The sequence below is a fragment of the Pseudozyma hubeiensis genome (genome assembly GCF_000403515.1).
Source record: "Pseudozyma hubeiensis SY62 DNA, scaffold: PHS47, whole genome shotgun sequence".
In the NCBI taxonomy this organism is placed as follows: domain Eukaryota; kingdom Fungi; phylum Basidiomycota; class Ustilaginomycetes; order Ustilaginales; family Ustilaginaceae; genus Pseudozyma; species Pseudozyma hubeiensis.
This window is the reverse complement of record NW_012133829.1, coordinates 692,542-718,369: the sequence shown is the minus strand read 5'-3', so window position 1 is coordinate 718,369 and position 25,828 is coordinate 692,542. Positions and strand designations below refer to the sequence as shown.

Sequence of the window (25,828 nt, the reverse complement as noted above, 5' to 3'; positions counted from 1 at the left end):
TCGAGAGATCATATGAAGCCAATCCCGACTTTGTCTTTATCTCACATCCACCTTCGTGTTGAATCATCGACTGGAGGCTTTCTGCATCGTATCACTTGTCGATGCCTGTTTCTTGCTTCGGTCACATTAAGCCCCAGTCTCCCCTCCCCATGGCGGTCTTGAGCCAAAGAAAATGTTGCCACTGTGATTCACATTGACACTTGCAGGCACGCTTCGTGTGCCGCTGTCCTCCCACCAGAAAGCCTACCAGCAGGAAGGTAACCGTCTAAGTGTATATCGTCTTGTCAGATTCGTAGAAACGCTTGCTTCCACTCACCTCTCTCACTTTCGTTCGTGTCGCATCTTTCCTCACACCCTCCTTCCCCGTCTTTGACCACGTGCAAATGTCGTTCATCGGCATCATGCCTTCGCACGTCCATGCGCAGTCGAGTACGTTTGACACACGCATCATCTATGGATCAGTCTACCAGCGGCCCGCGCCACCGTGTCCCGACAACACGCCTCCGTACACGCCTCGCTCCAAGTCGCTTGATTTGCTCCGCGCCGATTGCGCCACACCGATCACAAATCGTACGTCTCTGGACACCATCTCCACTCTCAGGGGCCAACGAATCTCGAGTCCCGTCTTCTTGAACCGCACTGTTGGGGTCCACCCGATCCCTGAAGAGCGTTGTCGTCCCGACACTGCCGCAGTCACTAGAGTTGAGGCCGATCATGGCTTGGATGGCTCTTGCCTCACCGTTTCCACTGAAAGCGCCGCAATTATTCATGCAAAGGCGAGGGTATCCACCATGCCACGCTACATAAGCCAAGCAGCGGACCTCGATATTCCTCTGCATCCCACAACGCCGTGCCGTCGCCAGAAATCGGATCACTTGCTCAAGAGTAAGTTCAGCATGTCTCCCGTTCAACCATCCAAGCGGTCAAAGTCTCGGAACTCAGAGCTTCGAAAGGCTGTCGACATGACCGTCGGACCTGTACCCGAAGTCGTCGTGATTCAAGAAAACACCCTATCCGCGTTGGGCAACTGGTCTCATTCGATCGGGATCGCTGCCAAGAAGCTGCATAAAAGCGCTCTGCCGCGAAAGAGCTCAGAGGAAAGCTGTCAGACGACGTCGAAGGCTTCGAATGAGATCGTGAAAGAGTCGATCACTCCGCAGAAGGGGAATGGAGGTTTGAGAAACGCTACGAGTCTCGCTTCCATCCGTATATTTATGTGAGTTGCACTGCCCTCCCCCTTCATGCCGTAGACGATGCTTTTGCTTCAGACCGACGTCGAGCTGACACTTCTCATCATTTCAGCACGCCGTCAAGACGGACTCGAAAGGTTTCCAGCACGCGCGGTCTGACGGGAACTCGACGGGGCATGCTTACGGTTGATGGTGTCGCCATAGAGCATTGTCTGGCTCCGCTTAGATCGGCGGAGGATGACGCATGGATTGATGCTGATGGACGCAAGAGCCGGGATGGTCTAAGCGATTCAGAGGCACCGAGTCAGGACTTCGCGGCAGCAGTCGTATGTGATCGTCGCCTCATGGCCCCCGTGCCCCGATCTCGTTCCTCGTTCAGATCGCGAGAGTCACAAGACAGCAAGAGCCTTGCTTTCCCAGGACCTACACGTGCTCTACTCTCGCCTGAGTTTTTCGAGCCACCCACGAAAGTACTGCCGCCTACGAAGGAAATCGAGTGGGTCGATAGCGCTCAACCGAGCGATGCCACACATCCTGACAGACCAGCCATAGAATTTGACGCTAGTCAGGTATCGAATGCTGTGGCCAAAGAGCAAGAAATCGATGCAGGTCCCGTAACCTCCAAGCTCAAGACGCTTCAGCTACTGGCACGACGACCTTTCAGCGCCTTCGGTAAGAGGATAAGGGAAATGGAGAAGCCATGGTGGCCGTCGCGCACTTCACAGGATGTGGTGAATCGTGACCTTACTGACACCGGCGGAGGAAAAATCGCTGAGCGAAGCCAGACAGCGAGATGCAGCGAAGATCTTCTATCTCTGGCTTCTCCTCGCGTGCTCGATTCGACAGCGATGGCGCAGAAGAGTCGTAGCGTTGAGCTCGATCGTGTCCAGCTGCCCTCGACAAAGATCCCAATCCGACCGCCAGGAAAGGCTGTCTTCAAGCGACGACCGACAATCCCTGATGCTTTCGCAAAGCCTTCCGAACAACGTTGCTCCAAGCTCACACAGTCAGACAGACAGCCGTCAAATGATGCAAAATCACGCATATCTGATCTCCGCCACCCATGGATGAAGCAGCTTCAGCTCCCCGTTGTCGCGCGGTCAGGTCTCGGTGGCGACGCCGGAGCCACAGACATCACCACCATGCCAACGTGGCCGACAATGGGTGGCGATGGACTTCCGCCGCAGCGCAACATCATTGCAGCAATGTCCTTGACAGCTGCAAGTGTCGCTTTGAGTCAAGCCTTTCCAGCTGCGTCCAGCAGGCTATCTCCTCGTCGGCCACCAGCGTCTTTATTAGGACAGTCTCTTCCTATCCCTCCTCGCAACGGTCGTAGTCGAGCCAGCACGATCAGCTCTCAAAGCTCGGCAACATCCTCTCCCTCGGGTAAAGTGATCGTCTCGCGTCGCTCGTACGGACAGCGTCTGCGTTCCACCAGCATCAGAGACGAGACTGGCAGTATCACATCGGTGGGCACTTCGATCCTCTTCACAGACTCGCCCCCGAACTCTCCAGGCCTACGGAAGCTCATGTCTCCCCATCCCGTAACGAGGACACCCACCTCTAAGAGGATACGCAGTCCGCCGACGACAGTGCTCCTGCCCAAATATTCCCCACACAGATCCGCAAGGGTGCACAGGCTACAGAAGCAGCCTTCTGTCGCTTTTACCGAAGACTCCGACTTAGCCGAAGAGCAAGAGTGGATGGATGAGGGACCACTTAGCAGCCGTACGGCGCACGATGCACCTGTCTCCTTGCGACCCTTCCCACCTCAACGGCCTGGGTTCCTGGAGATGAGCGAAGCCACTCAGACGCTTTCAAATCTTGTCAAGACGTTCTCTGGCTCTTCGGGATCGCTCAGCCTGCATTCCTCGCCTTACAAGAAGCACGAGACTCCAGAACACCACAGTAACACCGGCACACCACGCGACCTGTACGGTATCATGGAGGCGGAGGAGTCGGACCGCACATCACCTTTGCATCGTCTGCCATCTTCGACGCGGCAACGCTTGATCAGCATCGCGAGCATGGTCTCCACCGAAGCGAATTCCAGTTTCGAGGATTCGGAAGAGCTTCAAAAGCTTCTGGACAGCATCATGGCTGCCGATTTGGGCGGTGGCAGCTACGACATTTCCGGCTCGAGAGACATGGCTCTGCTCTCGCCTTTTGGCTCGCCGGCCGAGTACAGAAACGCGCAGCATGTCAACACGAGTGCCTCGTCGGGCGGCAAAGATAAAGAGTCGCCGAAGCCGACACCGACTATGCCACCACCGCCGAAGTTCCTGCTCAACGATAGACCCATTTCCCCGCCCGATAGTAGTTGCACGAGCGATGCTACCCATAGCACTTGTGCACCCGCGTCGCTGGTACACGTTCGTACGTGCAGCTGGTCGAGCAAAGCTGTCGCTGGTACGACCTCGTCTGTACCTGATGACTCGGGCTATGTTTCCATTTCTGGTCTCGATAATGTCGGTACTGATTCGCAATGTTGATCTGATACTTTGAAAGCACACCGCTGCATTGTCAGTCTCGCACGTGCCTGTGTGCTTCTCTGTGTGAAACGACCGCCTTGAGATGAAGGAGTGACAGAGATGAGACAAGGACACGTACGGCGTTGGCGCTCTGTCTAGATGTGTGTCGAACAAGCCTCGAGGCAAACGTTGCTGCACCAGGACGAGTACAGATAATCATGGCAGACTCAAAAAAAATTGAGATGACAAAGCTGAAAATCTGAGCTCGACTCTGAACATCAGAACTGTCGATATTCTTCATAGGATCAAAATATGGCCGCGAGGTTTGATCGAAGCTGTAGTAGAGCCTTCCAAATTTTGTCAAACACTTCGAATCTTATTGTGACCCGAATTGTTCGTAATGATCGACCCGTCTTTTGGATCTGAATAACAATTTCAGCAAATCGAACAAACGTCAAAGTACGAGCTGAATGCAATCGCCTTGTGGTCAGGCTTCACAACTGAGCGTCTTCTTTGAACATGACACATTCAACTTGCTTTGTTGTTTTTAGAGACAGCGACTTATTGTATCGTTCGTGTATTTGGCCGTTTTGTCATGCAATATACTACTGAGATGAGCACAAAACATTTCTTTGCGTTCAGCAGACCATCTCAGATTTTTTACAAAGTTCAATCTTGCGAAATTTGTTTCGTCGCGAAAGATCGACCAGCCGACTATTTCATGTGATTGAATTTTCAGGCATCGAGAAAGATCGCTCATTTCCGAGAGGTTATACAAAATGAGCACTCCAGCAAGTCAGAGTCTATTGAGTGTCGAAGCTTTGATCTTTACAAAGAATGACATCAGATTGGCAAAATTTCTCAAATGAAGGTGGTTTTAGCAACGCGAAATATTATTCTAGCTTTTTGTAAATTGCCAATATGTTCATCATGCAGGCATCACATGCTCTTTAGTTGCGAATTTGCTTTGACGATGCTATTGTGTCTCTTCGGACAAAATCAACAGTTCCGTAACGCTTAGCTGGTCTGTGTAAGGAGTTACGGCGAGTGTGTACCCTCGTCGAGCTATTTGTCCTGAATTATTCGTCACGAACATCGTCCGAAAGTAACGTAATTCACAATGTCAAGGTCACGAAAACTTACGGGGACCGGTCAAAACAAAGTTTTCGGACTTTTTCCTTGATTGTAAATATTTTTCTGATTTCTTTTTCGGCGAGCTTCTCGTATTTGGTGAAAATTTCAACACACCTGCGCAGGTACAGCGTTTCGCTGGTCGACACGCGATGCAGGGGCCTCAATGGAATCTAATCATTGGATCCTGGAAGACGAAACGCTGGACAGACTCGAGGGGCGGGGAATGGACGTTGACTTCTTTGCCTCACCACACCATCGTTGACCGCTCGGCGATGCGGTCATGTCCGTCAGACCACTGCCATTGTTACGAAATGGTCTGTCTGCGACTCGCTTCGTGAACAGCTACCAGCTGCCTGGACGACCAGGTCACTTCCAGGGTCTTCTCTCGACTCAAGCTTCTCAAGACAGGGTCGTATGGCCCGCTTTGAAGACATGGTCGTCCATTGGACCTGATGGCCAGGAGACGCTCGAGGGTCTCAAGGGACCTGCTACGTCGGATCTGATCGTACCAGTCGAGATCTCGCAGCCCCATGTGGGCTACAACGCCGGTGGTAGCAAGTGGGACCGCATCGAGATGCCGTTCTCGCTCTTTCTCGATGCCTTCATCCAACGCAAGATCCCCTGGTCGCAAGGAAGCGAGGAACAGCAGCCAGTGGGATATCTAGCACAGTTCGATCTGCTGTCGAAGGTCCCTGCTCTCGCCGAAGAAGCTCCGGGTTTGCCACACACACAAGCAGGACCCAAAGGAGCGAATGAGCAATGGCGTAGCAACGTCTGGATCGGACCAGCAGGCACCTACACTCCCATTCACCGAGATCCGTACGAGAACATGTTTGCACAGGTGGTGGGTCAGAAGCGGGTGCACCTCTTCAGCCCTTCCTTGGCTCCGTACCTCTACATCAACAAAAGCGGGCCACAGAAGAACACTTCGGCCATCCGATCGGAGCGAGAGCTTCTGTCTGCATCGCAGGATCGCCCATTGCTATCCGCTGCCCTGTCATCAGAGGATGCGTTTGTCGCCGAGCTCGGCCCCGGCGATGTACTTTACATCCCGCAGGGCTGGTATCACTGCGTGCAGAGTCTGAGCACGAGCGCGAGCGTCAACTTTTGGTATCTGTGAAGGCAGTACAGATGGGGATACGGTAGCAAAGAACAGGAACACCAAGCACTAATGCGGGCTCTGTTGACTCTAGTCTCTCAATCACACTAGGATTGTACCGCTCTGACCGTCATATCGAGGCAGGAGAGATTCTTGCGAGCGGTTCCGTCACAGTCAGAAGGGTCAACGCAACTTTCCGCGTGGGAGGCAGCGCGGCAGACTTGCATTGCCGCGAACGTCGGGCCGGATCGCGAATCAAGAGCGCGCAACGTCCACAGCCGACACAGACAGTCGCGTTACGGTAAAGTCACTTGATTATGGAACGACCCTAATAATACAATGCAGGAGAAAATGAAAAGATGTACAGGTGACAGAAGAATGTTGCTCATCATGTTCGTGAGAAGCGGTATAGGAGCATGGATATTCATGCGAGAACGTCAAGCACAATGAAACGAGATGCGGGGCGTCGGTCCAGTCGAAGCTTCACATTGCCCAGTCCCAAACTTTCTGAATGGTAGAGCGCTCGAGCTGGGACTCCTTGATTCTCTCGGCCTCCTCGTTGTCGTCGATCTCCCTGCGTCCAGTGTCGAAGTCCATCTGGGAGAGGCTAACGAACTTGGTCTTGTGGTAGAACTTCCAGCCAAGCCACATGACAACGAAGAGAGGGATGCAGATGTAGGTGGTGACGAATGAGCTCGTGCTCCACTGGCCGTTGAGGAAGACGGTGAAGCCGGCGAAGAGGAGGACAATGGAGAGGAAGAAGATGCCAAAGTAGGTGAGGTACGGCTGGAAGGGAGCTGTGTAAGGTAAGGTTTTTCGCGCAATGCCATGGTACTTGAGTCCGTGGTAGAATCGGGCATAGGTGCAGAGGATGACGATCCAGGCGATGATGATGCTGATGGCCGACACATCGTAGAGGTACTCGAATGCCTGCTCGGCTCCTCCAGATCCACAGGACAGGTAGGCGAGCGGGATGAAGAGCGACGTGACTGCGAGCGACCAGATGGGAAGACCGGCCTTGGTGCATTTGCGAAGGAAAGCGGGCGCCTTGTTCTCGAGAGCGAGCGCATAGATGGTTCGGGAAGATGCGTACAGATCCGAGTTGGCCGCCGACCAAGTGACGGTCAAAAGTACGGCGTTGATGATATGCGGGAGCACGCGGATGCCGGCGTTGCTGATGGCGAGGACGAAAGGGGAGGCACTGGCATCGCTTCCGCCGTTGAGGAGCCTCGGGTCGTTGTATGGAACGACGAGGCCGACCATGAAGATGGCGAGGACGTAGAATAGGAGGATACGCCAGAAGACGCGCTTGATGGCCTTGGGTACGTTTTTGCGAGGGTTCTCGGTTTCTCCGACGGCTACACCGATGATCTCGGTACCTGCGAAGGAGAAAGCTGCGCTGACAAAGACGTTGAAGAAAGCGAGAAAGCGGCCGGTGGCGCCGCTGATGCCGCCGGTGGGCTTGCCGGTGACGGGATCAGGGCTCCAGAAGAGCTGGGCCATGGGACCGGGGTCTTTCCAGTAGCGGAAGCCGATGCGATCGCCTTTAGGGCCACCACCGAGGTCGATGACGAGGGAGGTGATGATGAGGACGATGATCGCGACGACCTTGATAAGGCAGAACCAGAACTCGGTTTCACCGTAGTACTTGACACCAAGGGCGTTGACACCAATGACAAGAACCATGAGGATCGAAATCCAAACGGCGGGGTTGATGGAGTGATCGACATCCCAGTACTGAATGACGATGGCCGACGCAGAAATCTCGGTAGGAATGGTAATGCCGTACGAGTACCAGTAGGTCCAGCCGAGGGCAAAGCCGATACTGGGGTCCAGGAAACGAGTTGCGTGGTGGGTGAAACCTCCAGGAACGGCGAGGAGAGTGCTGACTTCACCGAGGGCGATCATCATGGAATAGACAACGACACCCATGATGATGTAGGCGACGAGCGTGCTTACGGGGCCAGCGTTGGACAGAGCTCCACCGACACCGACGAACAGGCCCGTTCCGATAGTACCGCCCAGAGCAATCATGGAGAGGTGGCGCTGCTTGAGGTTTCGCTGGACGTGACCGTCGGATGAGTCTTCGTTCATTCCGAGACGTTCGAGGGCAACCTGATCAGTGGAAGCCTTTTCAAGATTGTCCGAAGCCGGGTAGGAGGTCTTTTCGACATCGACATCGACATCGGGGGCAGGGGCGCCGGTGCGCTGTACGTCGAGAGAAGACATGGTGAAGGGTAGGAGCCTGGAGCCCACACAGCGACTTGGGCTGAACGGAGGGCGGAGGATGAGGCGGAGTGGGGTAGATGGGGAAGGATGAGGATGAGGAGGAGGGAGACCAAGGACGACGCGACGACGATAAGTGGGTATATGTACAAGTAAGTGATTGGATCAGAGGGGATGCACAGGCAACCAATAGTCGCACGACGAGGCCAGGGCAAAAAGTTTGTGCGGAGGAGAGCGTGCAAATTTTGACAGGAGCGCGCCCGAACTTTTCTTCATGCTTTATTTGGTTCAGCCAGGAATATCGACCTTGTCTGTCCGTGTGTTGCCTTCTATTGCACGGTGCATTGGCCGTGGGCGCACGAGTCACGATAACTGTATGCGCTTGTGGGAGGGTGTGAGCCTAAACGGCGGGGGGCCGAGGGCAAACACACAGCGGCAGTGGCAATGATGTGGGCAGAAGGGCGGAAACGCGGGTGTTCGCCCTCAGAATTCGACCAATCATGCATGTTTCGCTGGTGTGGCCCATCTTTAATTGGACTTTGATAAGGACGCAGGATCAACTGGAGTAGTCGACTCGCTGTTCCACGATCACAATCTGAGATGCAGGCTCGTCTGATGACCCAACAGGAACAGCCGAAACCGACCAACCGACAGCCGCGGGATTGGACGCTCGCTTACAGCTGACTCGAATCCATAAACTCGTTTCAATTTAGCTTCTCCCTCTTTTCGGATGCCCTCCGCCGGAATCACATCGGTCCGCTGCGCCCCAAGAGATGCTATCATGGCCGTACTAGTCACTTGACCCATCAATCTACCTTATCTCGTGCAGCTGGGTGACTTTTGAGATTCTCACATGTCTGCTCTGTGTGCTGCGACCATTGGCATTCACCATTACCGTGTACCGTGCACACGGATGCGTCGCATCAGAGATGCCGTAGGCTTGGGCCTGTCCAATAAGGAAAACCGAAAGGAAATTTTTTTTAGTTTGTTTGGCCCAGGGAATTCACCGAACACGTCAATTCAACCGGCTCACCCGAAAAGATTGGCACCCAAAATTCTCCGGTTTATTCGTGTTTCGAGTCGAGTCGGGCCGTCTTTCAAGATTTCTGCATGATCGACGTTGCGCTGCTCAGTTTCGAATTTGCTCCCGTGACCGCATCGTTTTCTGCTTTTGCCGAGTGGACCGCCGCCCAAAGCCACCATCCTCTGTCCACGGCCACGGATTCGGCGAGATGCACCAAGCTTGTAAGTTCAGGTACGTTCGGAAATCTCGGTGGACCATGCGACCAGAATGCAGCTCCACAACATTGTCTTCTGCCACACGAGGCGTCAGGGTTACGTAATTCAGAAGTTTGCTCCACTCAATTGGACCCTGCAGCATTGGTGCCAGAATCAACACGACCGTGACCACCACCATCTCTTCCTCTGAGCCTGCAGAAGCCAAGCTCAGCTTCCGCATCGCTTCGGTATGGCTTACAGCTCTGGAAACAAGGATCGTCAGCCGCCCACCAGACCGCGTGCCTTTGACGATTCGGACGACGACGACGATGCTCACAACGCTTCGTCGTCCAGTCGGCGTCAAGAAGAGATCGTCTCGTTCGGCCGTGACGGTGCCAAGGGACGCCGACCTTCCCCAACGCCAACAGCTCCACGTGTGATTCCTGTCGTATCCAACCTCGACTGGCGACAGGATCGCAGAGAGCGCCTGGGCCGAGCCTCGAATCTCCAAGCGTTAGGTCCCTTGGTGTCGATGCGGCGTGCGGATTCTTCCGCCGTGCCTGTATCCGCATCGGCAACACCCGACAGGAGCGACACGAACACAGATTCCATCAACACAGAAGCACAGAAGAGAGGACTTGAGCTGCGACAGCCAAGATCATCGCGATCGGACGCTTCCTCGCAGAACGAGGTATCAAAACACGCGGACCGTGTCGAGGTATTTGATGCTTCGGCTGCTCCGCTTCCCAACAACACAAATGCTGCAGACACAGACGAAGAAGCGCTCAAAGCTCTCTTGGCGGGCCAAGGCGTCGGAACCTCCGGATCGGGCGAGCCTCTGATCATTCAGCAGGAGTCTGAATCCGACCTTCTGCAACACGACATTGACTCGCGACCGGAAGCGCCGACGCTCGATGACTATGCAGCTACACCCATCGATCAATTCGGCATGGCTCTCCTGCGAGGTATGGGGTGGAAAGAGGGTATGGGCGCTGGAAAAGGTGGCAAGGGTCCTCAGCAGGCTGCGGAACCGAAGAAGCGTGCAGCTTTGCTTGGTCTCGGTGCAAAGGAAAGACCTGGTGCTGCCTCGAGCTTGCCCGCATCTTCCTCGTCGTCACGCAGCTATCGTCCCAAGGACAGACGAGACTACAAGTACATTCCTGTGTCCAAGGCTGAAAGTCCTAAGCCTTCCAATGGTCGATCCGCAGACGTCGACCGTCGGCGACACGAGGATCGACATTCTGAATCGCGCTCCCGTGCTGTGACCTCTTCGCGCGACTCTCGCAGAGAGAAAGACGATCGGCACTCTGATCACTCACGCTCTTCACATCGACACCGCTCCAAAAGCCCTCCGAGCAGCCGCGACCACCATCGAGATCGCCATCGTGACCGTCCTCGGGACGACAGGCACACAGAGAGGCGCTCGCACACATCGTCCAGATCCGATCGCGATCGCAGGTCCAACCGTGACCGAGATGAAAAGCGAAACCGGGACTATCCGCGCTGATACACCATTGCATCATGTCACACGCTACCGAGATTAGTACCGATTATATACCCTCATCATCTTGCCTATTGCACGACGAAAAGACTGTATCTCAGACTCATTTGACTGAGCCGGTGGCACGCGAGACGCGCGACACGCCCGAACCGCCTGCTCCCAGCTGTGAAAATACGCCGGTGTCGTGTCCGATTAGATTGCCGAGTTCTTCCTCCCCCACACACGTCAAGTGCACTTTGAGTCTGACCCCTAGCTCTTATCTCTTGCAATCCATCATCTCTATACCTCTTCGACGCAATGATACAGGACACTCTGGCCCTCGCATCCGTCGGCAACAGCCTCGAGTACTGGTCCCGATCGCCGCTGCACCCCACCTTGCTACCTGTGGGAGCGTTGGCGCTGGTGCACGCAGCAAGGGTCAGTCATGCCACTCGTCAGGTCGCCGGTAGTCACAGGTACCGCTTGACCCTATGGCAGGGATTCCTCTTGAATCAGATCCTCATGTTTGGAGGTGTCGTGATCAGCGGAATGCTTCTGGGTATTCCATCGCCGCTGTTGTCGGCTTGGCCTGTCGTGGTGTTGTACGGAGGTGTGCACGTTTTGCTCGATGCATCGCCGTTTGGCAATTTGCTCTTGCAGGCGCAGGATCTAGGTTCCGTTCGCACGCTCATGGACCTTTCGTTCGCACTCTTGGACGGCATCCTTCGAGCAGAAGGTATCATTGATCTGGGTGTCGAGCCTGTTCTGCGACACCCCTCACCAGAAGTCTCAAGCTCGATCTTCGCCGCTATCCTCAACGCAGCCATCATCGGAGGAGGTGTGCCTCTGCTCATCGATCTGCTCAATCTCGATTCTCCCACGGGTGAATGGGGAATTCGCACACCGGCATGGGTGAAACACCCGCTCCAAGGCACGAACGACATCTTCAGCGCGGGTGCTCTCGGATTCGTATACCTGTCTCTCACCAGCTCTTCGATCCCTGCTCAGTTTCCCATCGTCGCTGCCGTCGTCGACTCGTTGGGTTTGGACAAATTGAGCAACGGAGAGGTGCGAACGTTCTGCTCGCTCTTGCTGGGTGCCATGCTGCTCGCCGAGAAAGCGACGCTGCTATCGATGACGGCGAGTCCAGCTTCCAAGCCCAAGTCCCGAGCAACTGGTGGCGTGGCAGCCCCAGGCGAAAAATCGGCTGCTCGCAAGAACACCGCCAGCAACGGCAGCATCAAGAATCGCAAACAGGCTGCACGGAAACAGCAGTAGAAGCGACGCCTTTACACACACATGAACACCCCATTAGATCAAAGACTGCAAGACAATCTTTCGAATTTTGATGATGGCTAGCTACCAAATGCGTGAACGGACCATATTGTACCGACTGACCTCCATGAGTGAGTTCTCCTTCTTGACCTTTGGCTGCACACCTCCGTCATTCTCCCTGTCCCGCTCTTTTGACGTCGGCGCCATGTGTGTGCCATCGAGCTTGATGCGGATCGCATCGTCGTCCGGCTTATCGATGAAACGGCCGAGCGACTTGTCGTAACTCCTCTCGTCCTTGCTCGTCCCGATCGGCGCTCGGTCTCTGGCATTCAGAGTCTCCTCGTTCTCACGCTCGTGCATGGAGGCGTAGCGATGAGAAGCGAAGCTGACGAGATTTGTGCCCAAGAGAAGTTTGATCGCGACGAGAAAGGCCCAAGCGATGACAAGGGTCAGCGCCCATGCGGAGCCCCGCACGAATAGATCCAAGGCTCGAACCCAATCGTTGTTGATGTCGCTGGCACCTAGCTTGCGAGCAACTACGCCGATCCACCCTGTTTCAGAGATGCGCGGACTGACAGGCGCGATGCACTCGTCGATGTGGCTCGTATCGCCGATCATGCCAATGATTTGAAGAATGAGCCGCACCAGGAGACACGCTAGCGGAAGCGCTGCGAAGCCGAGACGACGGCTGATGATGGGACTCTGATCGACAAAGGTATGCTTGCGGCTGTTCGCTTTGGTCGAGGGCCCTCCCACGACAAGGTCGCGACAGAGCACGTCCATGAATCGACCGTACACGGCGGGTCGGATGTGATTGAATTTGGTGATGAAGGCGTGCTTTAGCCAATCGACAATGCACTCGCTGGCTAGCACGATGCATACAGGTGTGAGGACTGTTTCGAGTAGACTGAGACTCGGAAATACGGTGAAGCTCGCGGGGAGAGGGCTCGACGAAGGCTCGAGCGAGCCGCCCGACAACTCGATGAGGTTACGCAGACCAATTGCCGAGAGCATGAGGGTGAGCTGGAACCGCTCGACAATGTCGGCACATGTCATCTGAAAGACATTTTCCTTTTCGAACTTTTTGAAGACGCTAGACTTGATCTCGACGAACTGGTTGGAGAGCAGAAGAGTGAGCAGGGCATTGTCGTAGCTGTTGATGGCCACGTTGAGGGTGACGAGCTGATAGAAGAGGACAAGCGTATGGGCGAGCACGTAGCAGAGACCGAGGCAGAAGAAGCCGATAGGTCGAAGGTAGGGCTGCTTGCCATTTTTGCGACGTGCGAGTGTGCTGCGGGAGAAGAGAGAGTCGAGCAAGTCCTGTCCAAAGCTGCAGCAGAGACGGTCCGCGATCTCGAGCACGTTGAAGATGACGGAGAGCTTGACGACGTCCTGACCTCGTACAGAGTGATACATCTTACTCGCATCGGTGATGCGTGAGAGGATTACGCAGCTGAGTACAATGAGGAGCATCTTGAGAATGTCGCACTTCTGCGAGGAATGGAGATACCGCTTCTGTCCGCCTAGGAGCCATCTGATGCTGTTGCCGATCCACGTCCACATAGCGAGGCCGAAGCGGAGCGGCAGAATGGTAAAGGTGTAGAGAAAAGAGTCGAGACAGACGACGAATCCAAACAGGATGATCTTTTCCATCCAAAAGGGGATCGAGATGAAGTTGGTAACCCTTTCCCACTTGATCTCTTGTGTTGCATCAAAGTCGGTAGCGAGGACTTCCTCTTTGAGATAGTCCCACAAGCTGAAGGGAGTGTTGTCTTGTCGACTCGTAGCGGTAGCAGGATCTAGCTTGGACTCTTTGACCTTGTTCGAGGGCTCTTGAAGAGCGAAGGGGGTTTGCTCAGACCCGGATGGGTGATCAGCTAATGCATCTTCGTGAAGCGTAGCGATGCTCAGTCTCGGAGTCATGTAGGCTTCGAGGGGCTCGTATGCGTCGCCGTCTAGGATGAGCGGAGATGGTGCCAACTCTCGAGCAGAGCGATGATGCCTGAGTCCTTCCGATTTCGCAGCATCGACTTTGCGAGCAGTCGTAGGTGTTGAAACGTGCGCATGGAAGAGTGGCGAGGTGTGTGCCCGTGGCGAAGAGGGCGGACGGCTAGGTCTTTGCTCGACAGCGAATCCATTCATCAATTCTGACCCGAGAGTCCTGCCGTTGGGCGTTTTCGGATCTGAGAGCGCACTTCTCGGCGTACTGAACGATTCGTGATTCAGCGCTCGATGGTCTATGGAAGATTCCAAAGGCTCCCGCTTGATCTGAATCGAGTCTGCTTGCGGGATGACCGTAGCACCATCTCGGCGACGCTTCTCGCTTCCGGAATCGTAGTCGTAGCGCAAACCGTCAGCTCGACCTCCTGCGTCGGCGGTGTCGACAGCTTCTGCAAGATGAGGCTGATAATAGGATTCTTGTGCATCAGTGCGACGATCGCTATCGTAAAGAGATGCTGCAGGGCTGGGTGATGCGTGGTCTCTCTCTGTGGATGAGATCAGCTCTTCGGATGAGGGTGAGGATGCATGGGACGACAAGCCGGAAAGAAGCAGGGCGCGACGACTCTTGCGGTATTGCTGTGTTGCCTCTCGATATGCGCGTCGGTGCTGCTTGAGATCCTCGGCATCAGCATCGTCGGAGAAGTCGGAGGCGGAATCCTCGTATGCTGGACCCTCATATATGATGTTTCCGTCCTCGTCCATCCGAATGCTCTCCTCTTCGTCCTCCCACACGTCCTCATCATCATCTGCTGGTGCCGCGAGCGTGTTTCCGTTGTAACGTTTCGAATCCGGTGGCTCCACTGTTGACTCTCGAGAATGCGAAATGGGCGACTCCTCGTTGCTGTCGTCAGGCAGAACCGGACTGTCTGCATCGTGTGGAGTATCTGGGGTTCGACTGAACTCTGACGGTCTATGACCATTTGATTTGGAAGCGCCTGCAGAGATGGCTGGATGAGAGAAGAGTAGGCTGTCTTGGAACGATGACTTCCGCCGCAAAGTCTCGTGGCTGAGTCGATTGGAGCGGCTCGTTTCGGAAGCGTCCCCGTTGGTAGCGGTGGATGTATGGGTTGAGACATCTGTCGGATGTTCCGTGGAGCCTTGGGATGGGAGCGGCTCTACGCCGCTTTCGTCGTCGGTCTTCATCCGAAACGAGTCATGTGGGCATCGGTGTGATGGACGAGAAAAGCCAGGAAACTCGACGAGCAGCTCATCATGACTTGTTGGCCACGCTGGAGAGGACCCTTAGCGAGAGCGTGTGACTGTGACTTTGTGGAGGCGGCAATTCATTTCGAAGCGGCTTTTTTTTTTATGTGCGGAAGTCGGATCGGCCCTGAGCCAAAATTGCTTATCTCGGTTGAGAAGTTTCTTCTTGACCTGGGAACGCTTTCGACCTCCTTGGACAAGATAAGCTACAGCATCAACCTCCATCTCGTTTTCAGGGCATTGAGCCGTCGGGACTCTGGCATTCAACGATGGAGGCGGGGTCGGCTTCCCACGAGGAAGAGCAGCGTCTTGAAAAGCTCCATTTCGCCAACGTGCTCAAAGCCTTTGATGATTATCTTCCGTACTGCCTCTCAGCCAACGACGCACGCCGCAGATCCTTCTTTTCGCTTCCAAGAGCGCATCAACAGCTTCTCGCAGATGTAGGTCAACCACTGGCGTTACCGGAGCTGCCCAACGCAAGATCATCAACGTCACAGTCACGCGGATTCAAGTCGAGGTTGGAAGAAATCGATGATCGAATGCGTCGCAACGCCGACTTGCTGTCGCTAATCGCCGATGAGTCTAGAGGCTTTCTCGGTCCGGATCCCCTTGCCGATGAAGAAGAGGCAGCTACAGAGGATTCTCAAGCGGGACACGATTCCAATCGCGGGGCCAACAGCAGCAATAGCAGCAGCAACGGCAATCATTCTCTCGGCTCATCTTCAAAAACTGGCCGCAAGCGAAGAAAGATCTCGGGTCATGAAATCGACAAGATCCAAAGCACACTCAAGCAATTCGTTCGAGATTGGAGCCGCGAAGGCGAGCCGGAAAGATCTTCCGTCTACGGCCCACTGATGGACGCAGTCGCCAATCGCTACGGCAAGATCGGCCTCGAGAACCGCGGCCACGTTCGCGTACTAGTTCCAGGTGCAGGGCTGGGCCGGCTTGCTTTCGAGTACGCGGCAGAAGGCTACTCGTGTCAAGGAAACGAGTTCAGCTTCTACATGCTGCTGGCATCCCACTACATCCTCAACAAGTCGAGCCAGATTGACGAGCACGTCATCTATCCGTTCGTGCACTCCTCTAGCAACTGGAGGACCGCCGACGATATGCTTCGCCCCATTCGCATCCCCGACGTACTGCCATCGTCACTGCCACAGACGAGCGAGTTCAGCATGGTCGCAGGCGAGTTCTGCGAGGTCTACTCCAAGCCCGAGGAGGCACGAGCGTGGCACGTTGTGGCCACCTGCTTCTTCATCGACACGGCCAAGAATGTACTGCGCTATCTCGAGACGCTGAACCACGTGCTGCCCATAGGCGGACACTGGATGAACGCCGGTCCGCTGCTCTGGCACTTTGAAAACTCGGGCAACTCTCGAGGCGGGTCGGGCGAGAGCCTGAGCATCGAGCTTACGCTTGACGAGTTGATCCAGCTATTACCAAAAATGGGCTTCGAGCTCGAGGTGAGTACCAGATTCGCTCCTGACCGTCATGATCTATGCTGTTCCGAATTCGCTGACACTTGCCGGTGTTCCCGCCTTTGCATGCGCCATTGCTGATAGGAACGTCGCGAGCTTCAACCTACACCGTATACGGGCATGCTCAACGGCATGCTGCAGTATCACTATTCGCCAGAATTTTTTGTATGTCGCAAGGTACGAGATGTGCAAGCGGCACCGGCAGTCTGAGAATTGATTGGCGGACATTTTGGTTGATTTCTGTTTGTCATTCACGTCGTCGTCGTGATGGTACGGATGACGACACGTTTGAAGCGAAGATGTTGTTTGACTTAGACACGGGCCTTGGCATCGGTCTGAGCAGCCTTGAAGCGCTCCTCGGCCTCCTTGAAGTTGATGACCGACCAGATGTTCTTGAAGTAGTCTGCAGAATCGAAGGAACGGCAAGTGGGTGTGAGTGATTACCAGGTTGTGCAACTCATGAAAGCGGGATCTCTGAAACTTACCAGCCTTGACATTCTTGTACTGGAGGTAGAAGGCGTGCTCCCAGGCGTCGACGCCGATGATGGGGTGGTGCGAGATCAGGGGGTCCTGGTCCTTGGTGGTGACAACCTCAAGCTTGGAGTTCTTGGGGTTGAATCCGAGCCAGCCCCAACCGGAGCCCTGGATGGTGGCAATGGTAGCGTTGAAGGTGGACTTGAGGTTGTCGAGCGAACCAAAGTCGCGCTCGACGGCCTGCTTGAAGGGACCGTCCTGGAGCTGTCCTCCGCCCTGACTGGAGGGGGCGAGGTTCTTCCAGAAGAGCGAGTGGTTGATGTGACCACCGCCGTTGAACTTGATGGCGCTCTGGAGCTCGATCTGCTTGCGAACGTCGTTGCTCGAGATGGCCGAGTTGTAGGCCTTGATGGCGTTGTTGAGGTTGGTGACGTAGAGCTGGTGGTGCTTGGTGTGGTGGATGGTCATGATCTCCTCCGAGATGGCGGGCTCGAGCTCATTGTAGCCGTAAGGAAGCTGGGGGAGGGTGTGCTCAGACATGATGGGCAAAAGTTGGTGTGATGTGTGTGTGTGTTGTACGGGGAAAAAGTGTGGCGGGGGTGTTGGTGTGGAACGATGGCCCTGAGCGCTGTAAAGAGGACTGTATATATTCTCGGTTGGGCCGCGAACGAGCCACCACTCAGCCGAGTTTCAGAAGGAAGAGCGCGGTATAGTGTAGAAATAGCACACAGTGCAAAAAGGCGGTTGTGGAGTGGCAGCTGTGGATCTGCTCTGCGGCACGGCACAGCACAGCACGGTATCTCCGTCTTGCTTTTTGTGAAAGAGAGAAGTTGTGAGTGCGTGATTCGAGTGGAGAAGCACTGAATTCGGGTGCCACTCTCAGCGAAAAGCTGCGCAATCGGATGCTTCGGCTCTAAGAATTGTCGCAGCTTTTGCCAGACAGGCGAGCGAGAATTTCCGGCCACCTCGATGCTGCTCGATCGTAGCAAGCGGGCTCGGGAAGCGAGCATGTTACGCCATCTAACCTGCGGAGGGAAACAAATGTTCCAAGTTGGCCCGTGCTTTCTCTTCCATCCCAAATCTCGTTGTTTTGACAGGTTTGACCTGCACATATTGTTACGGTACAAGTGACTTCTCTCATTCTCACGGCTGTCCTTCTAGTTACAAGATGCTCTCTTTCGATGCCGACAAAGGTTAACCTGAAGCTCAAGTCTCGATACTATATATGTGTAATATGACAATGCTTGGACATACCAGCATTGATAGTGTAGGGGTATCATGAGTCGTTGCCAAACTCATCGTCTGAACAAGACGTGTCTTTACCGATTTCGACTCGACCGGGGTTCGAGTCCCCGTCAATGCATTTCTTTTTTCTTCTTTCCTTTTTTTTCTCGTCTCCCTCACAGGTTTGACGAGGGACGTGCGAGGCTGAACCTCCACGCCAGTAAAAGCCTGGCTTGGGTCGTCATTGTGCTTATCGAGGCGAATGGAAGCTTGTGCTGATACCAATTTTAGCTTTGTCTTGGCGTCCACTTGAGCGCCTCACGCTACGCTTGCCTCCTCCAGCAGGTCAGGGGTGCTCTTCGAAGAGAGTAGTCGGGTCTCACTGGTCCAGTATGTAAGAACCGAACAAAGCGGATACAAGTAACGCCAAACTAGGAATGTATGCTGTGACAAAGGCACAGCGCGATTTTGGCCGTTGGAAAGTCAAAGTCAGAGTGGGGCTGAGTCGATTTTGAGAATATTTCTTCAGATATCACTCACTCTCTGCTCGTCCCTCACCGCTTATCGTGATCAACCGCTCGTCCTCACTGTCCATCCAGCCAGGCTGCCTGCTACCGTGATCAAGGACTCGACCAGTCCACCTATCGAAGCCTGCCAACCGTGGCAGTGCTTGCTCCATCGTCGTCGTCGTCGTCGTCGTCGTCGTCAACATGAGGCACTCACTCCTCCTTCCTACCGCCCAGTATCTCGAGCATGGTCAGAGCGGAGCTCCCATCATCGGCCTCATCAAGGTCACGGCCTCATCCATCCTCGAAGTCGTCATCCTTTCTTCCGTAGGCTTTGTCCTCGCACGCAGAGGCATCATCGACAAGCGCACCCAGACCAAGATCAACAAGCTCAACGTTTCCTTTTTTACGCCCGCTCTGCTTTTCTCGAAGGTCGCTTTTACACTCAACCCGGCTCGACTCGCCGAGCTCTTCATCGTGCCGCTGGGCTTCGTCATTGTCACCGTCGTCTCGACGCTAAGTGCGCTCGTACTATCATGGTCTGCCAAGCTCTCCCCAGCACAGCGCAACTTTGCAATCGCTTGCGCCATCTCGCCCAATTCGAACTCGCTTCCTGTTGCGCTCATGCAGTCACTTGTGGTCACTGTGCCTCAGCTCCACTGGGATGAGCAGGGAGAGCCCGAGGACACTGTCGATGGCATGCTCGGTCGAGCGCTCACCTATCTCGTCCTCTTCAGCACCCTCGGCATGTTCCTCCGCTGGAGTGTCGGTGCCAAACTCCTGAGCAGCGTCGAAGAGGATACCTCACCAGAGGACAGCATCGACGCCCAGGGGCACCCAAGCCCCTCTTCCACCATCAGCGACACCGACACTCAACACCCTCGCCCGCAGATCACGCTTCGCAGACCAACAGGCGAGCGTGTCCGACCAGAACGCAAGCGATCCGGCCCTCCAGCCTGGGCACGCAGCTTCCCCAACTCGCCCGATGCCAGCATGACCAACAGCCGTGCACGTGGCGGCGATGACTCCGACTCGGATGTCGAGGACGAGCCCCTGGAGCCATACGAAGAGGAAGGTCAGATCACGCTGCCCGGCGCCAGCAACAGCCGTGAGAATCGTTCCTGCTGGAAGAGGTTCTCTACGGCGACGCGCAAGTGGTTCCACAATCTCGTGCTACGTCCACTATACGCCATCGGTGGCTTCATGACTGCTCCGCTGTATGCGGCTGTCATTTCGCTCGTCGTCGCTGTTATCCCGCCTTTGCAAAAGTTCATCGATTCATTGGAGCCCGTCGTGGGTGCGCTCGAGACGGCAGGTGCCTGCAGTATCCCACTCACCATGGTGGTGCTCGGCGCCTATTTCGTGGCTGATGCCTCTGCGGTTCAGCAGGCTCAGGGCTCCATTCCCAAAGCGGTACCGCCCAGTGCCCCAGCCGGAGATGGATCGATGTCCGCCACGGGTCCACAACCCACCGCTCCCAGCTCGAGCAGCAAATCCTTCAATGGCAACGCCGCAGGCAGCGATTCCGATGATCCTTGGAGGAGAACGTCGCTCGAGTCTGCAAGTGCGTCTGGCGAGTCGACTCTGGTTCAAGCCAAAGACTCGAAGCGCAAAGGCTTGAGCTCGTGGAATCCCTGGAACAGCGGATCTTCCAGCGGCGGTTCTGACATTGAAGAGGGAGGAGGACGATACACTGAGGAACCGTCGTCGTACGCTCAAGCCGCTGCTCCGTCCTCCACACCGATCTCACGACGAGTAGCCGGCGACGACGAAGCTGCACGCAATGCCGACCTCAACAGCCGCAACTCAGCCGGTCGCTTCCAGAACGCGCTCAACAAACAAGCATCCGACTCTACGATGGAACGTCGCACCATCGCGGTGGCGATCTCATCACGCATGATCCTGACACCGTTGATCCTGCTACCGTTCGTAGCGTGGTACGCCATGGCGACGGCTAGCAACGTGATGGACGACCCAGTATTTGTGGCGTGCGCCTGCCTCATCATCGGTTCGCCGCCTGCGTTGACGTTGGCGCAGATCACGAGTCAGTCGGCGCAGGGCAATCCGAGCTTCGAAAGGTTGATTTCCAGGACGATCTTCACGGCGTATACGTTTTTGGCTGCGCCGACGACGATCTTGTTGGTGCTGACGGCGTTGGTGATCACCGAGAACGATAAGAACAAGGGGTAGAGAGGTGCGGCGGTTGGATGAGTTGTTGGAGCAATGCAGTTTCTTTTACTTCTTCGCAGGTTGCGTCTCCGTTGGTCGAGTGAAATGCTGATTTGGCGGGTGAACAAGGTGTGGAAGTTGGGTCGGAGTTTTGTGGTTGTGTCGTGTGGGAGCGGTCTGGAGGTTTTACATCATGTGTGGAAATTGTCAAGAAGGTGAGATTGGTATGATTACAGGGGTTGATGAGAGAGAGAGAGACAATTATGCCTGGGAGGCGGGCTTGAAGTCGCCATTGTCGGAGCTCTTTCCGGCGACGTCTTCGATCTTGAGTTCGCCCGAGATGATCTGTTCGAGCATCTTCTTGGGGATGGTCCAGTCCTTGAACATGTGGTGGGGGATGTTGTTGGTACGGCAGTAGGTGGCGAGGTCGTTGTCCTGCTTGTCCTTGACGAAGAGCACGTCGGCGTGACGTGCGGCCGACATGTCCGAGATACCGTCACCGGCAAAGAAGAGCGTAGGGCGGTTCTTGAGCTCTCGGTAAGGGGCGATGGAGAGCGATTTGTCGTGACCAAAGTGGTTGTCCGGGTGACGGTAGACGAGCTCCCAGGTGTTGCCCTTTTGCTCGGGGTCGGTGAACTTGACTTCGTTGGAGATGACGTCGATCTCGTTGGCGTCCTTCTCGCCGATGAGGTTGGAGAGGATGGAGCGGATGATGGGGGTCATACCGGAGGAGACGATGATGACGGGGATGTTGTTGGCCTTGGCAAAGGCGTAGAACTCCTTGAAACCGGGGTCGAGGGTGACATCGCGACGAACGAGCTCCTCCATCTCGGAGAAGGGGCGGTGGACGGACTCGATCATCTGCTTGAAGCCTTCGCGGTAGCTGACTCGCTCCTCGACGATCTCGACGTTGATCTTTCGACGCTCGGTGTAACCCATACCGACGGTGTCGACCATGTGGTCGTTCGAGTCCTGTGAAGTTGCATTTTCGGTTGATGAGAGATGGAGATCGTCAGCAATGCTGTCCTTTGTGCTTTCTAGGCGAGGCTCAAGCGACAGAGTGTACTTACGAGGAGAGTGATGGTACCATCGAAATCGGTGAGGAAGACGTACTTAGCGTCAGCGTACTTGAGGTGCGACATGATTGCTATTCTATGTGGATTTCCTTCGATGGACACTGAGGAAAAGGGAAAAGAGATGGTGTTGGTCGGAATGATGAAAGCCAGTTCGGAATGGCCGAGCAGACTGATATACGGTCGACGATGCCCAGCCAGCCAGCAAAGCGGTCGGCTCGACAGCTTTTGAGAAGATCTGTGTGTGAAATTCTAGCGATCTGTGACTTGGGCCCACCTTGCATCGACGCTGCGATCTGCAACGTGTGTGATGTCTTGCTTGGCTGTCCACCTGCCTCGCTCTCTGGATCGGCCAGATGGTGCGTGCGTGCAGCCTGGAAATCTCCCTTTGAAATATTTTTTTTTTTTTGATGCAGTTTGCCTCTCTTTATGTAGAGGTGTGTGGTTGTGTGTTTGCGAAAGGATGCACGAGGTGCGCAATGGTGCCTGCGATTTCAACATTCTCCGACAGCGCATGTTCGGTTGGCGGGTATCGACTGCATCTCTCTTCATCAATGGCCGTCGCAACAAGGCCGATCGATAAACTGTCGACGAAAAGCATCGGCTGTACCGCATGGTGTGCACTAGATCGGTCGCAGGTGCATTCGTTCAAAACAGTCTTCTCGGATCTTGATGGTTCAGGGTCGTCTTTCGCTTGAGTCGGAAACGTGGCCTTGGAGCGCCCCTTGCTGCGAAGCGACAGCCCATGTTCATCGGTTGAATTCGTCTTCATCTCGGCACATCACTCCTTCAAGTCTCTTGTACTCCTGCAAGATCCCAATTCGGAGCCAAGCCATGGATTCGAACGATTCGCAGACGAACCAAAGACCGTTCTGAGCGTTGAGGAACGAGCGGAGCGCAGCGATGTGGGAGAATCTCGAAACCACGTCATTCTGCAGTTGGAACAATATCCCATGGTTTCGCGCTTTCAGCCTTGTCTGATCGATTAATTATGAATGAAAATTGATTCGGCTTGCTCCCGATCGATTTACCGTATCAAGCACAAGAATCGGACATCCTGCCGATCACTCCAGCTCAACCGCACATCAAGGCTCTCAGCTCACGCTCTTCAGCCGCAATCGTGAGCAGTCAAGGTGTGCAAGAGGCAAATGGAAGGTAGTATTACATTGACTGCTCGCGAGGTTACGAGCGTTCTGATGATCCGAAAGCTCGTCTGATCATTGGGAGTCAGAACAGGCTGTTTTTTGAGACGCAGTCCTCTAGCTGGTCGATCGGGCAATCGCAATTTACCCCTGCATGGGCACGGGTGCCTCTCCACCATCGAGATCTTGCGCAGAAGCTTCAGCGATGGTGGCATCTCCGTCGTTTCCGCCGTTGACGCTTCCACCGCCCGTGCGGAAGTTGGTCCATCGACGGTTGAACTCAATGTCCAGCGGCCTTCCTCCGTAGACGTACTGGTTGAACTTGGCGATCGCCGTCTCGGCATCTTCGACCGTGGCGAACTGTACGACTCCGGAGCCCTTGCTTCGACCGCCGCCCTCCATCAGGATCTCGGCCTCGTCCACTTTGCCAGTCGTCTGGAAGAGCTCAACCAGATCCTCGTTCGACGTCGACCAAGGCAAGTTCTTGACAAAGATCTGCTGCGACGGAGGTGCCGGAGCAGCTGCAGCACGAGCTGCGCCAGGGGCAGCAGGTCGTCCGCCGTATGCTGCCGCACCTCCGTAGCGGTCGCCGTATCCTCCACCGTATCCGCCTCCGTAACCACCGGCGTAGGGGTCGTGTCCATAGCCGCCGCCGTACGGGTCACCGTAGCCGCCACCGTATCCGCCTCGGCCACCGTAGCCGCCTCGACCACCGAATGCGCCGGCAAAGCCGCCACGACCACCACGAGGAGGAGCACCGTATCCGCCTCGTCCGTAAGCATCCATCGGAGGAGCGCCGGCAAACTTGTCCAGCCTCACCTCAAGCATGCGTCCGCGGAAGTCGTAGCCGTGGTACATGGCGATGGCGTTGGAAGCATCGTTCGAGTTGGCGAATGCAACGATGCCGGTTCCCTTGGAGCGTCCGTCGGGACCCATGTTGACGTCGGCACGAGTGACGTTGCCTGCCGATCGGAAGAGATCCTTGAGATCTTGCCAGCTGACATCATATGGCAGATTGGTGATGAACAGCTGAGTGGGTGCGCCAGCACCGAAGCCACCATAGGCGGGAGGAGGAGGTCCGCCGAAGAAGCCGCCTCGGCCGGGAGGTCCGAAGCCTCCGCGACCTCCAGGAGCGCCAAAGCCACCGCGCATACCACCACGAGGAGGTGCGCCAGAAGCGCCGCCGTATCGTACCTCGTCCTCACGGTCCTGTTATGTCGAAGATTCGGGGAGATGGATCAGTTGTCGCTCTCATCGTCCATCAGGGCACACGTAGCCGAGCGGAACACGTACCTCTCGAACAAAGACCTGACGACCTTCGAGCTGCTTGTTGGTCATATCGCTGATGGCTTTTTGCGCCTCCTCGGGTGTGCTGTACTCGACGATACTGTTCTCGGAATTAAAGCAAAGCAGAGGATGGGTTGGGTCAGTACCCTACTGCACCTGAATCCGTGATCTTGTTAGGACATCGAGACTTACCCGCAACCCTTCGAGCTTCCGTTTGGCAGAGTGAGCACCTCGGAAAAGACGACATTGCCAGCTGTAGATGCGGTGGATGTTCGTCGATGGTCGAATGAGGTAGCGTGTCGATGGTTGAATGGCAACGCAAATACGTTTTGTACGTTGTAGGATGTAGAAAGCCCCCAATTAACCCGACCAAAATCAAAAGCATAAAACCTTCCCATCAGCAATCCATCCGCGTCACCGTCCACTACCTAATGACCAGTTCGCTCCACTGGAATGTCTATACGCGCATAGCGTAGGCGCCCCGAATGTCGTCTAGCAAGACATCGATGACCGCCTGAACCTCACGGTAATTCAAAATAGCATGTCGAGACACCACAACCTGATTACCCACCCTCCCTCATGAAGTCCTTGAGCGTGTTCCACTTGACGCCGTAGCTAAGGTTTCCAACGTAGACCCTGCAGTTCTTGTTACTCTTCCTGGCGGCTTGCACAGCAGCGTGCTGAGATGCCGCGGCACGATCGTTAAAGCTGCGAGGAGGACGGTCGTTGCGATCGGAGCGGTCGCGGTCCCTGCGGTCGGATGATGGTGCGTCGCCAGCGACAGGCGAGCGCGAGCGGGCGCGGTCTTGGGACATGGCGTCGCGGTCAAAGTTGTCGACATAGGGCGAGTTGTCCTCGTTGCGATCCACTGAAGCGGACGTGTGTGTGGGAGGACAAGCAAGGTCAGTACGGAACGCCCAACGAGAAACAGTGGTGACAATTACAGCGACAGACGGGCTTACCTTCGGACATGGTGAGGAATGTTATGAGAGATTGAATGCGATGGCTGCGAGGAGATCGTGGATGCGAGATTCCTAGTTGCAATAGTCGATGCAGAAGCGGAAGTGATGATGGCCAGGTATGAAGCGGGAAGAATCGACGACCGCAAAGGTTAAGCCGCGCAGCTCGGCTCCGGTTTCGACATTGACGCGGCGTAACAATCATACAGCAAAAGCGCA

General features: G+C 55.2%; 13 protein-coding genes and 1 non-coding gene across 14 annotated transcripts; 8 read left to right on the top strand and 6 right to left on the bottom strand.

Annotated features, from left to right (window-relative positions):
- Positions 1-383: 383 nt before the first annotated feature.
- Positions 384-3,682, top strand: PHSY_005278 (DNA repair protein spr18; the record flags this gene model as incomplete). The annotated part of the gene is made up of 2 exons (XM_012335889.1): positions 384-1,173; positions 1,251-3,682. 2 exons carry the CDS (start codon positions 384-386, stop codon positions 3,680-3,682), a joined length of 3,222 nt encoding a protein of 1,073 aa, XP_012191279.1.
- Positions 3,683-5,075: 1,393 nt separating this feature from the next.
- Positions 5,076-5,915, top strand: PHSY_005277 (hypothetical protein; the record flags this gene model as incomplete). The annotated part of the gene is made up of 1 exon (XM_012335888.1): positions 5,076-5,915. The coding sequence occupies one exon, from the start codon at positions 5,076-5,078 to the stop codon at positions 5,913-5,915; it is 840 nt and encodes a 279-aa protein (XP_012191278.1).
- A 462-nt stretch (positions 5,916-6,377) lies between these two features.
- PHSY_005276 (amino acid transporter) lies at positions 6,378-8,123 on the bottom strand (the record flags this gene model as incomplete). Its single annotated transcript, XM_012335887.1, has 1 exon — positions 6,378-8,123. One exon carries the CDS (start codon positions 8,121-8,123, stop codon positions 6,378-6,380), a length of 1,746 nt encoding a protein of 581 aa, XP_012191277.1.
- A 77-nt stretch (positions 8,124-8,200) lies between these two features.
- PHSY_005275 (sequence orphan) lies at positions 8,201-9,778 on the top strand (the record flags this gene model as incomplete). The annotated part of the gene is made up of 3 exons (XM_012335886.1): positions 8,201-8,272; positions 9,119-9,375; positions 9,499-9,778. 3 exons carry the CDS (start codon positions 8,201-8,203, stop codon positions 9,776-9,778), a joined length of 609 nt encoding a protein of 202 aa, XP_012191276.1.
- Positions 9,779-9,870: 92 nt separating this feature from the next.
- Positions 9,871-10,845, top strand: PHSY_005274 (hypothetical protein; the record flags this gene model as incomplete). Its single annotated transcript, XM_012335885.1, has 1 exon — positions 9,871-10,845. One exon carries the CDS (start codon positions 9,871-9,873, stop codon positions 10,843-10,845), a length of 975 nt encoding a protein of 324 aa, XP_012191275.1.
- Positions 10,846-11,136: 291 nt separating this feature from the next.
- Positions 11,137-12,096, top strand: PHSY_005273 (hypothetical protein; the record flags this gene model as incomplete). The annotated part of the gene is made up of 1 exon (XM_012335884.1): positions 11,137-12,096. The coding sequence occupies one exon, from the start codon at positions 11,137-11,139 to the stop codon at positions 12,094-12,096; it is 960 nt and encodes a 319-aa protein (XP_012191274.1).
- An 81-nt stretch (positions 12,097-12,177) lies between these two features.
- On the bottom strand, positions 12,178-15,237 carry PHSY_005272 (cytomegalovirus gH-receptor; the record flags this gene model as incomplete). The annotated part of the gene is made up of 1 exon (XM_012335883.1): positions 12,178-15,237. The coding sequence occupies one exon, from the start codon at positions 15,235-15,237 to the stop codon at positions 12,178-12,180; it is 3,060 nt and encodes a 1,019-aa protein (XP_012191273.1).
- A 329-nt stretch (positions 15,238-15,566) lies between these two features.
- On the top strand, positions 15,567-16,856 carry PHSY_005271 (hypothetical protein; the record flags this gene model as incomplete). Its single annotated transcript, XM_012335882.1, has 1 exon — positions 15,567-16,856. One exon carries the CDS (start codon positions 15,567-15,569, stop codon positions 16,854-16,856), a length of 1,290 nt encoding a protein of 429 aa, XP_012191272.1.
- A 230-nt stretch (positions 16,857-17,086) lies between these two features.
- On the bottom strand, positions 17,087-17,789 carry PHSY_005270 (superoxide dismutase; the record flags this gene model as incomplete). Its single annotated transcript, XM_012335881.1, has 2 exons — positions 17,087-17,178; positions 17,261-17,789. The coding sequence occupies 2 exons, from the start codon at positions 17,787-17,789 to the stop codon at positions 17,087-17,089; spliced, it is 621 nt and encodes a 206-aa protein (XP_012191271.1).
- A 716-nt stretch (positions 17,790-18,505) lies between these two features.
- On the top strand, positions 18,506-18,612 carry PHSY_007641. The gene has a single exon. It is a non-coding gene; the product is annotated as a tRNA-Gly (tRNA).
- A 571-nt stretch (positions 18,613-19,183) lies between these two features.
- PHSY_005269 (potential Auxin Efflux Carrier protein) lies at positions 19,184-21,169 on the top strand (the record flags this gene model as incomplete). Its single annotated transcript, XM_012335880.1, has 1 exon — positions 19,184-21,169. One exon carries the CDS (start codon positions 19,184-19,186, stop codon positions 21,167-21,169), a length of 1,986 nt encoding a protein of 661 aa, XP_012191270.1.
- A 240-nt stretch (positions 21,170-21,409) lies between these two features.
- PHSY_005268 (hypothetical protein) lies at positions 21,410-22,505 on the bottom strand (the record flags this gene model as incomplete). The annotated part of the gene is made up of 3 exons (XM_012335879.1): positions 21,410-22,120; positions 22,219-22,325; positions 22,499-22,505. The coding sequence occupies 3 exons, from the start codon at positions 22,503-22,505 to the stop codon at positions 21,410-21,412; spliced, it is 825 nt and encodes a 274-aa protein (XP_012191269.1).
- A 143-nt stretch (positions 22,506-22,648) lies between these two features.
- PHSY_005267 (hypothetical protein) lies at positions 22,649-22,993 on the bottom strand (the record flags this gene model as incomplete). Its single annotated transcript, XM_012335878.1, has 1 exon — positions 22,649-22,993. One exon carries the CDS (start codon positions 22,991-22,993, stop codon positions 22,649-22,651), a length of 345 nt encoding a protein of 114 aa, XP_012191268.1.
- A 514-nt stretch (positions 22,994-23,507) lies between these two features.
- PHSY_005266 (telomere maintenance protein) lies at positions 23,508-25,622 on the bottom strand (the record flags this gene model as incomplete). Its single annotated transcript, XM_012335877.1, has 5 exons — positions 23,508-24,572; positions 24,657-24,755; positions 24,843-24,880; positions 25,222-25,518; positions 25,613-25,622. The coding sequence occupies 5 exons, from the start codon at positions 25,620-25,622 to the stop codon at positions 23,508-23,510; spliced, it is 1,509 nt and encodes a 502-aa protein (XP_012191267.1).
- Between the last annotated feature and the right edge of the window lie 206 nt (positions 25,623-25,828).